This window comes from Opisthorchis viverrini (assembly GCF_000715545.1).
Source record: "Opisthorchis viverrini unplaced genomic scaffold opera_v5_97, whole genome shotgun sequence".
NCBI classification, from domain to species: Eukaryota; Metazoa; Platyhelminthes; class Trematoda; order Opisthorchiida; family Opisthorchiidae; genus Opisthorchis; species Opisthorchis viverrini.
The window spans coordinates 19827-37599 of NW_008751753.1; the positions used below are offsets into that span (position 1 = coordinate 19827).

Below are 17773 nucleotides of genomic sequence, written 5' to 3' on the forward strand. Positions count from 1 at the left end.
GGTACGGCCATGAGCATGCTTCTATCAGGTGACTGGCTTCCTGGCTGATTTTCGGCATAGAATCCTAAGTGCAGATATTGTTTGCATTGTAATTCTCCTTTACACATTATACACAACCTACTCGATGAATTCTAACGAATTCTGTGGATGGAACTCACAGCTTCTACTAATTACTTGGTTTTGAACTGCAGCTTGATGTTGAGATTTCTTGAAAGACAGGACTTTGTGTTGCCTGAGTTCATATTCAAGGCTTCCTGAAGTACGCCGTATTTCAATACTGAATGAGCGAGGAGCAAAAAACCCATGTTCAGTTACTGTAAAGGGTCACGCACGGTATGAAACCGTTGGCTCCACACATTCCGCGAGAATGGAGTTATAGCTTTAGATTTAGGGGTAGGCAGTTGAATGAAGCCATGTTTGACAGAGTGTAAAAGACGGTTTTTCAAACAACACTCTCTTGTTCTTTGGGTATTTTTTTCATTTTTGAGAAGAAGGTATGAATGTGTTCAAGGTCTGGGTTGGCTGCCATAATTGAAACCACCTTTGTAAAGTCCAACCAGTGTTTTTCAGCATATTTACCTCTTTATTGATGGTAACAAAGTCTGGTTTGGCGCATAGGGATAACAAAAATTCTATAATCTGTTTTTACTGGGGCAGTACTCCTAAAAGAGATATTTTGAGACGTTACGGATCAGCATAACTTTTGACAGTGTATGTAATAAGGGAACTGGTCATCCACGTCGATCACTTGAGGAATAAGTTGGCGTTGCGATGTTTCCGCTTTTAAGAGAAGCTGCAGCTTCATTAATGGACAAATCTCAGTCTTATTCTTTGTACCTGTGCATTCGTTGATTTATTAAATAAGAGGGTTTAGTCATGGCGTAGTATTTCTGGCAGAAGAGTTGTCCTGGTAGATTGTCTCGAGGAGCAACAGTTTTCATACATATCGGTTGTGCTAATTAAGCATATGAGCAAGCGATTCACAGCCTTAACGTAATAACGTGCTTCACTGAACTACGTGTGACGAAAAGCACAGGTATACAATAAACCGTGTGAATTTCACCTTAAAAATGAACACAGTTGAATTACAAGCAAACATATTCGGCATGGTCGACTAGTCGGTTGGCGACAAATCCACATCCAACCTCACTGTTCAGAGTTCTGTACGATGTGAGCAATAAGCTGGGGAACTCACCGTGCCCCATGTATAAGCAAGCCGGATGGGAACGTCGGAATTCAGAGCCTTTCACAATTCAGTGCGAGCAGACTTACCATATACCACACATGATGTCTATCAAGCGATCAAGTGTATCTTGATGCCCCCCCAAAGCACTAATATATTCTCCTGTCTAAGTAAAAGAAACTAAAACTGGGTAGCCCCGAAAATATAAAATATGTAATAATATAAAATAATATAAANATAATAATATAAATAAATATAATATATAAAATAATATAAAATATGTAATACTTCATGAGAACTGAACAAAATGTGTCGTATTTAAACAGTATTGCATACCTGAACATTTCCCATCAAATTTCGCCGAAACCGGGCTTTAGACAACCGAAAACAAGAGCCATGTAACATTTTGTTCAGGCTACAGCCGAATGGCTGGATGTGAGGCAAGCCAAAATGGTGAAAGGTTATTGGCATGCGAAATTGTACTATTGGCAGTTTAGTCTGATTGGTCCTTTTTACGAGACGAATTTCCGTTTAGGAATACAGATCTATATAACTTCTCACCAGCGTTCCCAAAACAGTCATTCGCTCTGTATTCGCCCTCGATCTCCCGCACTTTCAGATTTCCGAATTTTGTGGTGCCTTTGAGTCTACTGCGGTGATTTTCCTTAAGGAAACCACTCACAAGGTTGCTGAAAACTCTTCGACCTTCAGTAGCCTTGTGAGTAGTTACCTTTATGAAAATATACTGCGAAATCTCGAAGATCTGGCCAGCTGAAACATGAGGTGGCCTGTGTGCAGCACATTCGGTTGTAGAATATCATTAACGAGAGATTCAGCGAAGTCTGTCGTGAAAACGAAACGAAATTGCAAATGAGTGTATTTCTCTATTGTAATGATGTTTTGCCTCCTGCGTCGTTTATCCTGCGCCAAAAACAAGTTTTCGTCTGGTCTGTCGACAAAAGGCGTGTGTGTGTTCTAGCAATACAGAATCGTGTGCTGTAGTTAAGGTGTTATTGCAGTTCAGCCACTCCAGCTGTGCAAACGCCGCTGCTGCCCGAATCAACCACTCTAGCGGCGTGACAACAACCGTTACTCAGTAACCATAATGATTCAAAGGCATAATTCAGCTGGAAGTGACAGTTAAATATGTCGTTTAACCAAACACACCATATTACAGGGCCGCTACAGTTCCGTTGTGAACGCGCGCATGCTGATGAATGATGTCACATCACATGCCTTTATCCACGTTGAGGTATCTATGGATTCCATATGAACTAATCCGCGCTGAATATCTAGTGCTTTTGTGGAGAGGTTAGCAGGTTTGATATGTTGACACAGTAACTTAACTTAAAACCGGTGTGGATGGTGTGCTCTATCTGGAACAATGGAAGACCCCAATTATACTGGAAAAGTTAGACTGCACCTCATAGATTAAGACACTGTGTGAGCCATCGTCTAGTAATTAGGTCACAGTTGCTTGAATTATCTCTTTCCCGCTTAACATATGACGGATTTCTCTGAAGTATGAATTCGCCCAGCGGTTGCAAGACAATGTTTTTTAACCAGAACAAAACAACAGAGGACTTCGTGATGGTGGGCAACTACACCATCCGGATATCTGGACACAGTGGTCTGTTTCTGGTGGTGTGCCACTAAATCAAACCAATCAATTCTGTGAATCATAGTTATGCGCTCGCTATGAGTAATTAGGGTAGTTTGTTTACAGCTTGGTCACACAGGGGGTGGGTGCGTGAAGTCAGTCAGTTAGTCCACCACTCAATACACCAAACCTTTGGCTGCGGGCAGGGATGGATTGGAAGACCACACCCATATCTCTGTTGATGTAGATCACGCATTGTCCCGTGAGTGAAGGCATTTAATGCTTGGCCGGTTAGCTGAAAAGTATCGAGTACAATTCAGTCTGACGCCCAGAGCATACAGCACTCAAAGCTATACCTCCAACTCCACTGTAAACACGTTTAATAGTAGCTTGACAGCTTGACATTGTATGAAAGGTGACATTCATAGGCTTTGATGTCCGCAGTGCGAAAACTTGGCTCCTCAAAACGCCCAGATTTGTCCGCAACCGGAAACATTCCTCGGTTTTCTCGATAGCCACCAATCCAATGGTGAACCAACCAAAAAAAATTTGCTCATAGCATGCATGCTCCTAAAATTCGGAAACAAAGTGTACGAACTATTCACCGGTTTGTCGTTGAATCACTGTCTATGACATTGTTCTGTACATTCTGGCATTCCGAAAATATCTTACCGCCTTTTCTCCTAGAAAGAGCCCCGATATTTTGTCTGATGGTTTATCACGGCTACAAGGTTATTTTGGATCTCAAACAACCATATGAGATGAGATATTTTATGGAAAATAATGATGTTTTGCCTCCTGCGTCGTTTATCCTGCGCCAAAAACAAGTTTTCGTCTGTGACACCGACAAAAGGCGTGTGTGTGTTCTAGCAATACAGAATCGTGTGCTGTAGTTAAGGTGTTATTGCAGTTCAGCCACTCCAGCTGTGCAAACGCCGCTGCTGCCCGAATCAACCACTCTAGCGGCGTGACAACAACCGTTACTCAGTAACCATAATGATTCAAAGGCATAATTCAGCTGGAAGTGACAGTTAAATATGTCGTTTAACCAAACACACGATATTACAGGGCCGCTACAGTTCCGTTGTGAACGCGCGCATGCTGATGAATGATGTCACATCACATGCCTTTATCCACGTTGAGGTATCTATGGATTCCATATGAACTAATCCGCGCTGAATATCTAGTGCTTTTGTGGAGAGGTTAGCAGGTTTGATATGTTGACACAGTAACTTAACTTAAAACCGGTGTGGATGGTGTGCTCTATCTGGAACAATGGAAGACCCCAATTATACTGGAAAAGTTAGACTGCACCTCATAGATTAAGACACTGTGTGAGCCATCGTCTAGTAATTAGGTCACAGTTGCTTGAATTATCTCTTTCCCGCTTAACATATGACGGATTTCTCTGAAGTATGAATTCGCCCAGCGGTTGCAAGACAATGTTTTTTAACCAGAACAAAACAACAGAGGACTTCGTGATGGTGGGCAACTACACCATCCGGATATCTGGACACAGTGGTCTGTTTCTGGTGGTGTGCCACTAAATCAAACCAATCAATTCTGTGAATCATAGTTATGCGCTCGCTATGAGTAATTAGGGTAGTTTGTTTACAGCTTGGTCACACAGGGGGTGGGTGCGTGAAGTCAGTCAGTTAGTCCACCACTCAATACACCAAACCTTTGGCTGCGGGCAGGGATGGATTGGAAGACCACACCCATATCTCTGTTGATGTAGATCACGCATTGTCCCGTGAGTGAAGGCATTTAATGCTTGGCCGGTTAGCTGAAAAGTATCGAGTACAATTCAGTCTGACGCCCAGAGCATACAGCACTCAAAGCTATACCTCCAACTCCACTGTAAACACGTTTAATAGTAGCTTGACAGCTTGACATTGTATGAAAGGTGACATTCATAGGCTTTGATGTCCGCAGTGCGAAAACTTGGCTCCTCAAAACGCCCAGATTTGTCCGCAACCGGAAACATTCCTCGGTTTTCTCGATAGCCACCAATCCAATGGTGAACCAACCAAAAAAAATTTGCTCATAGCATGCATGCTCCTAAAATTCGGAAACAAAGTGTACGAACTATTCACCGGTTTGTCGTTGAATCACTGTCTATGACATTGTTCTGTACATTCTGGCATTCCGAAAATATCTTACCGCCTTTTCTCCTAGAAAGAGCCCCGATATTTTGTCTGATGGTTTATCACGGCTACAAGGTTATTTTGGATCTCAAACAACCATATGAGATGAGATATTTTATGGAAAAATATCTCATTTCTTCAGTCTCAGTTATCTATATAAATATTCACTTAACAGACAGTCAGTAATTAGGGTTGAAAATGAAGCAGTGATGATAAGTTCCCGAGGTATTCATCGTTCATAATGCAGATAAGATTATTGGACGCAATCCTCGCCACCATCAGACTGAAGGAGATTCGAAAATATCCTTTCTGAGATAAGACCTTTTTTTTACAAAGGAGAGAGGCATTCATGAAATAAATGAATGACCATTGGCATCTTGTTGATAAACTAACGAGAAAATGTAGAGAAAAACTTAACCAGCTTAACTAAGCACTCTGAAGTTTTGTCACAAATTGGCGAATAATTCCACTTATTCTCAATTTACCAGGTTGCTGTTTTACCTATTCTACCGAAGATATGGGTGGGACGATGGAGGTAATCCTCAGAGCAGAATCCAAGTATTTTCCCCATCGATTCTGGAGCGCACCCGATGGACAACGCGAGAGGGAGAACTCAAATTCAAAGAGCGCATAGTAGCTGTATCAACGGATCTGATCAACTGGTAAGGTTTCAGCGCTTCCTGTCCAATAAACTAGATAATGCTCTGGGTGATGTACTCGTGCCGACGTACAAGCAGTATCCACTACAAGCACAATATCCTTTAAGGCCCGCAAAATTTAACCACAGTAGACCAGCTTGGCCAACGAGACAGTCGTTTGGAAAACCAAACACTTTAATGAGAATAACACATCAGCGAATGACCGAGGACAAGGAGTTTCGTTAATTTTCCAACCACCACTATGTAGAGCATAAAAATGACACAAACTAGACCCTAATTGTTTGACTGACCATCAGTAACTGAGTTTATTTCGCGTAAATGGAATACTTTGGATATAGTTTTGACCAGCTTGTGCCACCCTCAAGACCATAGCTGAAGCCCATCGCATCGTTCACTTGGACTGCAAAAAATGCTGCTTCTGGTGGGACGTTTGTGTGAAAAGGATATTGCCATACCATCTGTCCCAATGCACTTCGAAATTTCCATAGATTTTTGGTATTTATGGCAACCGTAGCCAGGGTAAATAGAGGGAGCACTAAGAGGAGTATTGGTTGTTAAAAAACGGTTAAATGGATTAGTAACCGATTGAAATATAGTTAAAGTTAGAGAAAACAAGCTGTATATAAAGAGATGTAGTTACTCATTCGTAGTAACGTGTACAGCTTCATCACATATGAGTTCGGAGCAAAATAGACTGCTTTGGAACTGGTAAAAGTCTCATTGTGATAAGTCCATGTATGTTCATATTTTGATTACCTACAAGTAACACCTTACATGTGTGCAACAGACTGAAGGTTTAAACCAAATAGTGGCGTAGTGAGCTTTTGGAGGGTTTTGAATCTGTTTTCTGTCATAAGGAATCTAGACAAGTCCCGATTATTTGAAGTATCTCCAATATCATGAAGAGAACACTGTCTCTAATTCTTGGCTTGCAACGGCTTCCACGGTATTATTTCATCTTTTTTGAGTAAAGCATAAACAGCTTTGTTTTCCTTTTGCTTACGATCGATCAGTATGCGGTATGTGCTTGAAAATCCGGTGACAACTCACCTGATTTCATCGATGCTACTGAGTCTACTGAGTCCACAACCGCCTACGAACAATACAGACCCAGACGAGGTGCATGGGGTATAAGAATTCACGGTCTGTGACTCCCAGTATTCACAAACACCTAATTTGATATTTGGTTACGGCCGGTGCAGATAAACAAGCAGTGTTTGGAAAAGTGTTTCAAACACACGTTCTTATCGTCCGAATAAGAGGCCGAATGGTGACAAAGCAAAAACCCCAGCTCGATATACCCAAATCCACTTTCCGCTTTCCTGATCTATCCTTCAAAGTTTGGACTCGTTTTACTGACACAAATTGATCAATTCGAAGTTTTCTGCCTCTAATCTGGTGAAAACCTTACAATAATTGGATTCTGCCTTCTTCTCTCTCAGGTACGAAAGCCAACCACTGAAACTGTCCACTCTCAAGTTGTTTAACAGTGCTATTCGCGTAGGTGAGTTGGTCCTGATTGCATCATTCCGCACTTTAACAAGTGGTTACTGAAACGTACACATTTGGTGACCTACAATTATCGTATCAATAAAGCACCTCTTTTTTAGGCTACTGACGTATTCCTTACGTGTCGGCTACGATTCATCAAATATAGATAATGAAGCTAAACATCGACACATACGTTAGACGAAATATAGAAACACAAGTGTCTTATTGGATGCTAGTAACAAATCTTTGGTGTAGTTTTCCGATTAGAAAATATTTCTCTTCCTAATGCTTCATGGACGATAGTGTACAGTGATCCCCTTGATGCATCCAAGCAGCACACATTTAAGTAAACAGCCACATGCAAATAAAAAGCAGTCAGATGAATGCTTTCTTATGACTCAATTTATAAACTATCCAAGTAGATCTATTTCGCTGAAACTGAAGGATTAGGAGCAAAGCTGAAATCCCGCCTGAAATCCATTGCTGGTGACTTTTCGGTACACTCGTTGGTTGGTTATGATTCACTGTTGGATATTAAATCGATAGTGGTGACTGGTTAGCGAACGTTTCTAGAACTTACAACCACGCGCTGATGATGTATGAAAATGGAGATAAACGTTTGCAAGTGGACTGTCAAACTTCTCAAATAGGGTGGCCAACAAATGGACACAAATAGTATCCGAACGCGGTGTTCGCAATAAATGAGAGGCGTTATCTACTAAGGTTTTATAATTGACTGACGTAGCTGGCCGAAATTTCTTCTGGAGGAAATCGATCAGAGGGAGCATAATAAACAAGAAAATCAATTGCTTTAAACCCACATACAATATGAATAAATTGAATACGCCATCTAATGTTTGCGCCCGGTTCCTCAAAGACAATCATACCGATGAGCTGAAAGAACAAGCAAAATATGTACGTGAGGCAAAAAGGGGGTGAATTTCACAAAGCCCTGAATCTGTTAAGAATGAAAGCACAAGATGTGGTAAACTTTTTGACTATTTCGGGTTTGAGTGACAAATTCATTGCTGCGGTGTGTTTGAGTGTGAGTTGCGAAAAGAATCATTTCAGTTTTCAGCAATGATTTCTCTATAAACTGACTGACGAACGTGACTTGAGTTGTGCAAGCTCAACTTCATGCCAAAATACTGAACGAGTTGAGGCAACTATGTTATTAGAGAGACTCAGTAGATGCAATCGTTGATCGATTGTCATGCTCCACGGAGTGTGAGTATGACAATGCCGCCTCCATTTTAATGAGGCGGCAAACACACATTATCACGTAGAAGTCGTGTTTAAACTTTGAAATAAACATCAAATGTGATTCTTTGTTCTGACACATCAATTGAAATTCCAACGGCTGCTCTGTAATTGTCGTCGGACCATCTGAGAATTTCACATTATTTACAGGATCAACCACGCTTGGACATGATTTCAACATGGGTTGGTCATTTGACTTTCAAAAACTTCTTCAATGAACCGCGGTTACCTACATGTAATTCTGAAATAGGGAAGTCAAAATGCATTACTGACGAAACTACTTATATTTGAGACTGATTAGCAACCCAGTAGCCAAGGGTTTATTCAGTTTTGTTTGTAAGAAAAACACAATATTACAACACAAAATTCCATCCCCCCACGGATCAACAAGTAATATTTCGTTTGATTCACTCCAACGATCTTGCATGTGCGACCATCAAACTTGAACGGAATTTCTGTCAGAGAAATGACCACAAATACGCCGGAACAGAATTGACCCCGCATATTCTTGTTGGTCTGCTTGTCCTTTACTCGCCTGTGAAGACCGGTAGGAATTATGTCACTGCTAACCCTAAATCTGACAAAATGTTCAGAAGCGCACAATGTCCACTAAGACCGGAAGTTGTTTGAGCTTACTTTATAGACTGACAGTGAACTTCAGAGGATGAACTTGGACTGCGTGTGATCGGAATACTTATGGAAACTGTAAGGCGTTTCAAAGAAAATTAGTATGTTTTCATAGGGGAAACTACTCACAAGGTTGCTGAAAACTCTTCAGCCTGTGTGCAGCACGTTCAGTTGTAGAATAGCATAAACGAGAGATTCAGTTGAGTCTCTCGTGTCTCTCGTGAAAACAAATTGATTTGCAAATGAGTGTACTTCCCGAAAATTAGTATGTGTTCAGTGGATCTGTCCAAATCATTTGGACCAAAACCCACTGGTACGGAAGATTAGAAGGGCGAAGTTGCCGGTGACATAAAAGTGACAAACGATTTTTGAATGGCAAAGTTACAGCTGCATTAATCTGTAAATGGAAGTAGGACAACAATTTTCGGAGTGACAGGGCATCTGAAAAATTGCTGCCAGAAGTACGGATGACCAGTGATTACGTCTCGGTGATTTATCATTTCACCTCTTCTATGGTAGCCGCAATATATATCAGTCACCTAAGATACCGAAAGTAATAAACCCATTACAAACAGTCGACTTAAGTGATGATCGATGTGTTCCGTTGTATGTTTCCCTTCGGTTTGAAGTTTTCCAACAAATTCGATTGCCGCGAAAATGAAGTTGAACTAGAACAACAGACCTGCCAAATGTATCTACTGTGGGTTACGTTAGGTGGTCCCTATCCGTTCGAAAGAGAAAATATGGAGAGCGTACTTTTTCAGAGTTTAACCATGGACCCATCTCATATTCTCAAACCGGAAGAACAGCAAGAGTTTTTGGCACAATTTGCGCATCACGGTTTCAGTGGGTTTAGGCAGAGATTATTCTGGAATTAGATCGATATAAGATGGTGATGGGCATCGTCTAGTAATCGGACACCCTGATGTTCCATTTTACGATGCACCGAACAAAAATAAAAGTCAAGTACTCTTGAAGTTTGGTAGTTTTTTGTCGTGTGCAGTATGCTTGACTGACAGCACTGTGCAGATGCACCAGCATCTATTCAACCATCAGTCAGACACGTATTAGCTCTCTAAATCGATGTAGTGTACTTTGGTGTAGCTGATCTAACGTGACCGGTATCTTCATTGTCACAAGTGTACTCATCATTCTGGAAATTGGATGATCCACGTATAAACGCCTCCTAAACGTTTGAGTCCACTAACCGTACCGCAATAGTCAGTGTATTTGCACACAAGTGGACCACAAGAGAGATAGAGATAACAAGTGCGCTCACATCCCAAACTACACTTAATTGTCATGTGCTCATGTACACAGGTCACATTTTATCGTGGTTAGTCGAGGTAGAGTAGAACATAGGCTAGCCGCACTTATGGCTCATTCGGGCACGTGATTACTTGCGTTCCTCACCCAGGCTTGCGGCATGCAGCACATATGACTTGATAAATTCCATCCGTTAATTAAAAAGTCACGTTGATACTTCCATAATATGTCAATGAGACAACAAGACTCCGTTTCACTTGGCTCGGCTCTGCACATGTAAAAATTGCACTCAAGGGATACTTTTTTCTACGAACCTCGGAATCTGAATGGGAACTTGTGGGCACCGTGTGCCCTCACAACATACTACTTGACAGGTGTCTGATTAGAAGATGAGTCTGCACAGTTCAAACAGTTGACGCTTTGGGCTGACAGAGGCCTGAATATGGAATATGATCTGTGTTCTTCCAATCGATCGATGCGTGTGGCATCGATAGTGTTTGGTAACCAACCAGGTTCTCTGTCTCCATTCGGTTAGCGAGATGTTCCAATATATTTTACGTTGAATGAAGTACGTAAATCAGAACATCGACGTGGACAGAATGGAGCATGGCCTGAATATTCAACCCAAAAGGTGTCCTTTCACCTAAAGCGTTGTTTGCACAGCAATTTTTGAATCAAATTTGTTTCATCATCAAAGCTGATAAATTTAATGAGGAATTTCCTGAGACGTCTCACAATATGGCTCACAAAAAATCTTTCATTATATTTCATCCTAATCTAACGGCGATATCCAAACCAAAGTACATCTGGCAAAATTATGCCGGTTTGGACTTGTGCTAAAGGTAGCGAGCCACAGACCATCGGTGGCCATGCCATTTGTCTCATGTCTGAGTAGTTCCAGTGGGTGTTTTGTCAGCGGTACAAATCTGTGGAGAAGTGAGCGAGTAAGCTTTGATCTACGGATAGCTGCTAAAAAATGAGGTCAACTGGCACGTATGCAGGATGTGGCAGTAGTCACTCGCAACAGCGCAGGAAGGTGTTTGGTTCCTCAGGTGCGTCAGCATCGGTAAATGGGATAAAGTTCTCCCAACAGCCCACAGAAGGATCTTTTCCTTCACAATGGTCCAGGCATACCATGAACTGTATCTCAGAATAAGTGTTTAAGCAGTATGTTTCTGCGCCCTCTAGGTTGAAATGCTTAGTGAACGAGCTGCGAGTATAAACCACTGATGTGAAAATAAAAAACGGGCTAGTCTTCTCTAGAAACTGGGATGATAAATCAGTCATTCACCAGAAGTGGTCACTTTTCTTAGTAGCATCTTAAGAGGCAGATTACTGTATCCTCGGCTTTTAGTAGTTAATCTCTGATGACTTGCAGTCCTGATGAGAAAGTTTTGTGATTAATCGTAACGACAAGTTCCATGAAAACTGCAGATATTAAGTAACGAAAGTCCAACTTCAGTCAGCTCAAAGTAGATACGAAACCAAGACTGATTGAATGAATAGCCCACACATGGTTGCCGGGGGGAAATGCCCTCCTGCATGCAGTTTTTTTCATTTTACAATCTGTGGGACTCATTAAATTCTAAAACACAAACGCAGTTAATGATTTGCTGCATATATTCTGACCGATTGTTCACTCACCTTCGGATCAGGTCCCAATATTTTCATACTGGAATCTGAAAGGAGAGCGTTTAGACGACCGATATTTAGATCTCCAACCGGCTGGTTAGAGCCAATCATCGATTCGCTCACCACAAAACCAGCGTGTTTCTTTGAGCAAATGAATCAATAATAGGTACCTCATTGTCTTCCGTCGTCGGACCTGAAGTATGGAGCTTACAGGTTTGAAGTGGTAGGCAGAATGTGTGGACGGTTAACTGTGTTCCGAAAAGTGTGTTGTTTGTCGTCTCACATAGTTCCGCCCGTGCAAAGTCAACAAAACCAAGGTTAAGAGAACGGCACCACCTCTACGGCAAGAGGTGATTCTTTGCGACGTGTTTATTTCGGCTTCTCGGCTAGAAAGTTCCACGGATACGGCTTTTGAACAGAAATCACGTCAACTTAACCAGAAAACAATCTTGCAGCATGAATTGATTTTCTGTTGCCATGTGGCTTGGGTGACCTCTTGAAAAAGAGAAAAATCACAGATTGCTGTCTATTCAGCTGGTGGTTTAATGCACTCCACACGTCTTCAAGTGTATCTTCAGTAACAATGCTCGATGCCAAAGTGTGCGACAGACACTGGCACTCGAAATTTGGCCATGTATTGAGGAAAGTAAAATGTTCTTCCTTCCAGCTCTCTTCTGACCACAAAATAGTTGCAAAGGTCACGCCTAAAAGTTCATGGTTCTGCTGTTTTAGGCGGCTAATTAAGCACATTTTGCGCAAAGTTCCGCGACTTAGCGGTGACCACGCAGCTCTTTGCTGTTTTGAGACCTATGGGATTTATCACCTTGAAAGAACAAATATTGCGTCCAAACTGAACTGATTTATTATGCCATGACGAGGTACGCCATGACTTTGCTCATCCCTAGGGTCACCCAAACAGTGTTCAAGAAACACGCACCAGGACTGATTACCATAAAAGGATGGTTGATGTAGAGAAGCACGTTGTAAAGTGTCTAGACTCGACAGTTCTGTTGGGTTTGTCATTCGAAGCGCGAACTTACACCATAATTGCAGGCAGTCCAGCACCAGGAGAAATTCGGCAGCTATTATCTTAGCAGCAATTGATGAGGTTGGTTACATTTCTGCATCGGGTAAGCGGCATGGGTCTAATGGAATACATTTTTGGAGCTTGAAGGGAAACTGGTAAAATTACCTTTGTGTGAGGGCAGCTTGCCCGAATTCACATTTCTTAAGTCGATGTAAAAAGCGTTTATATACCTAAAGCTGATAACAAACGGTTAACAATGGTAATATTGCTCAAAGTTAGGTGCGTGGTGTAGGCCTAAAAATTATTTTCCAATCACATAAAACTCAGTGTTTTGACAAAACGTGACCGTGTTCAAAGTATGATCTAAATATGGGTTGCGATTCTGACGAAAAGGAGTGTATAACTTTGGGAATGGAGACTTAACCTCTATTCGCAAATCGTGCTGAAAGCGCTGGCGGTATCAATGGAGCGATACCAGTTTCAAAACACTCAGTACGAGTGTCAGTACTAAATATATGAGGCACGGTTCGAAAGAAAGTGATGGGATTAGTCATATCTTCCTTACGATGGAATTTGCAACAGTACGTGATGGATGTGATGAGAAGGAAACACAGGCGTTGTCTCGAGGAGACCTTCCTAAAGCCGCTGATAATTTCACTTAATCCGAGAGTTCATTTGAGCTCAATCAATCAGACACGCACTACACCTGCCGGATCGCACTTCAAACAAAATTGTGTCTATTGGCAATTAGCTTTTCCCAGTAGATTGATTGTCCATTTCCTGGTTCACTCCCTACTTCCTCTACAATGTGATGTAGTCATTTTGTTAACTATCACCATGGTGATAAAGTGACCTTGCTCGACTATATTGTCTCAGGAGGTAAACGGCTGACGAGTTGGGCATAGACTGTGATGGGAGATTTACCTATTAGAGCACACTGTCGCCGTCCTGAAAGCAGAACGTTTAATATACGTACTATTGTCCGCAATATACGTCATCGTTTAATTTTACCATGCTGTAACTTAACTGACGCTTGTTTATGTCTGCTAATAACCGCTCGTTAGTAGAGTACGACATTCCTCATCCATAGGAACCATACTAAGATGATGTAACAGTCATCCTGACCGCGTATTCTTTTTGAAACATTTTATTGCTGGTTGACCGAACTGACTTAATGACTGAATGGGCAAAGCTAGGGACCACGAAATAACAACGGATAGATTTTAGTTGAGGATGTTGGATGAATTTTTTATTTTGATAGTTTCGTTTTTGGCAAACCATCCTGAAACGAGCTTACGGATTGGTCTTTGAAAAAAGGGATAATATAGAGGTTCTAAATCACCAAACCTAACTAGTGGAAAATCAAATCTGTTCCAAGATATTGGAATCAAGTAAGATAGTCATGTTTCAGATGGTTGTTCACTGACATGTATTCATGTGACGGTATTATAAAGGGCTGTGCTACCTGGGTAGTCATTGTCCTATGAAAGCAGCTCGGTATGATGCTGTATGTACGCACTTATTGGTAAGCTTATGTAGTAGCATGACCCTGAACGTAAAAATGAGCAACACGGGATCGCCAGACCAAAGAAGAGATCTAACTTTAGAAACCGTTTCACACTTTCTGTTTGGGCTTTATCATAAGCGACTGGAGATTAAAATTCCTTTTCATCATCACCCTGGGACGTGTGATTCCCCCGCTTAACTTGGGCGAAAGTTGTCTCCAGTTGACCCAACAAAGCATCAACGATATGTCAACAATGCACGCCGTAATCGCCCGGAACAATGTCAGGAGTGCATCCGAGGCCATCCACATGCTACACGCAACTTAAATTTAACCGTTTCTCCTGGAAAGCCCAGCACTGGTCTATGGTCCCGAACAGGCCACTGGGTACCCAACATTCTCCTCGCCTGCGAGAAGACTATGAAGGAAATCTAGATTTCGCTTGAGAAGCCAGGTTGTATCTATTTTCAGGAGTCTACCACTGGTAGTACTCAATAGGGGGTAGACATGTGAGCCATGAATAAGACATGAATTGCAATTAACCAGAATATCAGACATATACGTTCAATTGACATTCAACCGACGGTCACTGAATGATGCAGAATAATCAGATCTCAGCACTTGAGAAGATAACAATAAGCACAAATGATCTAGCGCCTTTCTCGTCATCGTGTGCAGCCAATACACCATTGGTGTGCTCTGATTCATGAATTTTTTATCCTAGGCTTTCACTTCAGGGTAACCTGTTCCATATGAGTAGATTTTATTCAAAGTGAATCATCAACTAGAGTGGACTGTCTGTAAAAAATTTACCGGCGTGTCTGCTTGTAGGTCGGGGAATCCTGAATGGATGCAGCCCAAGTATATTCGCCTAGCAGCATTTGTCTTGCCTTGTTAGTAGCAAATGCGACAGTCTTATCTACTTAAAACAGATTAATTCAACACTATATGGCGTATTTTGTGATTACTCCAAATAATTTGGTCACTTAAAATAAAATGCCCAACCAGAACGCGAACATTACTAGATATGTATGGTCCAACATATGCAGAGTACGTCTTACTTCCCCGTACGCTCGTTTCTCTCTGGTAGGATCCGTGTTGGCATCAGCCTACCCTGAACTACTCCGAGTTGTCTAACTCGAGGGAGCACCAACAGTTGGATTATTCGTTACTCAACTAAGCCCACTGATGAAGAATCATACTTTTTGTCAACTCATTCCCTTTATGAACATTCCGCGAGACTTGGGAACAGAATTTACGCACAGACGAGACAACCATTCGCCATGTCTTACCAACCACAAATCAATACACCTCAACATCCCACCCCATTTCGTCCGCCTTAAATTCAAACGCTATCCTGAATAGCGTCCATGGACCTGTAATACAAGAATACCTTAATAAATCATGACTTGTTTTGATTATGGCAGGTGCGTAAAGGGGCTATGCATTACCTGCATGGGGATTTTTCTGAGTTTGCAAATGTAATACAGTCTGTTTTCTCTAGCTGGCAATGTCATTTAGTCAGGAAATTCTTTCTAGGTACAGCTCATTATCGATGAGAGGCGGCCAACTGACCAAATGGTTGTTTCGCTCAGAATTAACCAACAAAAAAGTTCAGCCTCTTCGGTATTTTCGGACCATTCTTATCAAATTTACTGTCTTAATTACTGTAACAGTGTCCACGCCATTGGGGTTTACTAGCCTTGAAATTATTTCGCCCTCAAGATCACATCATCATCATCATCATCATCATCATCATCATCATCATCATCATCATCATCATCATCATCATCATCATCATCAAAGACAGCAGCATCAGTGTTGGCACTGATGCTTCACTGCCGTCACGAAGAGACTGGACCTTACCGTGGTGTGGCGGTTTGTGTACCTCGGCGACCCATTGAGCTGTACCGGAGAGTGTCCGCACGATGCCCACAGAGTCTCTCATACCAGGTTGGTCCATGGGTAGAGGTCCGACGAATAAAGTCTCCTGGCCCTCCAGGTTGGGGGTTTGAACATGTATGGCGACGTGTTCCGTAAAAAAATGGTAATGTGCTTGCGTTTCCAGCCGAACACCGCCGCCTTGCGGTCAGGCTTCTGAGCCAAAGATTTTGGTTGAGGACCCTAATCGTCCTCCTGTCTAGGTGTCGGCGCCCTGGCAGTATCCCAGCCCCCGTAAAACCTCAAGATCACAGCTACATACATAGAATTTCTCAAAAATACCGATCATCCAGTTATTATCTTCAATATGGGTTTATGTGAGCGTTATTTATACGTGCCAATAAGTACAATTCAGTTACACACAGAGGTTAGTTACGCCCTGGGTTTCAAAACTCGAACGCAGAAGCCTACAAAACAGAGTTACACACAGATTACATCACTACCGTTTGTCTGCCGACTGTCCACTGAAGCGACAAGTCACTCACATTGTTCTGTAACAGAAACATGGATGCAGCCAATCGACTAGTAACATTCCTGGACCAATAATTTGGCCCTAGCATGTTTTCTGGTATTTTGATTTTATAGTTCATTTACACTTTACGAAGACCTTATTGGATGGAAGTTGTACGGCGGTGGGAGAAACCTCACCGCAAAATTCGTTTTATTAAAGCTGAATGTCACCGAAGAATTTTAATTGGTGGGTCCTCTAGTTGTCATGGCTGGTGGCCGGATGATTTGCAACCAAGTGGAAGAATGGGTGAAAATCTGAACACTGTGTACACTAGAACTGCCTACTCTGGCTGAAGTGTCAATCGGAACAAAGTGCTTGATCTAAGAGGAGTGATAATATACCGACGCCGCAGGATTCTTCCAGTTAGAGCCATGTGCTATATAGGTTCAGAATCTGTTTGAACACAAAGCTGCCAAAGCATGGTACGTTACTCGCACTAACACAAGGGAGTGAGTCGGTACACTTTTCCGCTCTTATGAAAAGCAGCCGAAGCGACAAAGTAAACGCTGCATTCCAACTAGTATGATTAACCTAGTTCGGTTTCTGCAGTTCTCGGTCACGAGTTTTAATTGAATGTATGGCACTGTTGGATCGGTATGATCGATGTCTAGTAGGCTAACTAGTCCGCTCTGATTTGTCTTTGCACTGTGAGTTACAGGTTGTTCGCAAGGCTTTTCTTCCACTCATTAGACCGCCCAGTTAGTGCAAGTCAATCATAATGTGTGTATGTCTGTGATTGGTCAATTGCCAATACTCCCCGAAGAACGTTACCTTCAGAGGGCAAATGATTAGTTTTTCTTCCTGTTGATGTTTAAGCACTTTTCCTTGGCGTGTCGCTGACCCATCACTTAATGCAGCGGCCATCAGTCGGACGATATCATCGGTGTATTCGTTTCAAAATTATGAGGGTAAGACAGAAACTCGC

General features: G+C 42.0%; 2 protein-coding genes across 2 annotated transcripts in view; one reads left to right on the forward strand and one right to left on the reverse strand.

Moving 5' to 3' along the window:
- Positions 1-17773, reverse strand: part of T265_05238 (hypothetical protein) — a gene marked incomplete at both ends in the record, with an annotated part of 44896 nt that overhangs the window by 18606 nt on the left and 8517 nt on the right. Inside the window, one exon of the mRNA XM_009170207.1 lies at positions 11878-12006. Coding sequence (XP_009168471.1) covers positions 11878-12006 — 129 coding nt within the window. The remainder of the gene's footprint in view (positions 1-11877; positions 12007-17773) is intronic.
- The window catches only part of T265_05237 (hypothetical protein), a gene marked incomplete at both ends in the record, with an annotated part of 85058 nt that overhangs the window by 11226 nt on the left and 56059 nt on the right, over positions 1-17773 (forward strand). The window contains 2 exons of the mRNA XM_009170206.1: positions 5419-5592; positions 7032-7093. Of these exons, the coding sequence (XP_009168470.1) occupies positions 5419-5592; positions 7032-7093 (236 nt within the window). The remainder of the gene's footprint in view (positions 1-5418; positions 5593-7031; positions 7094-17773) is intronic.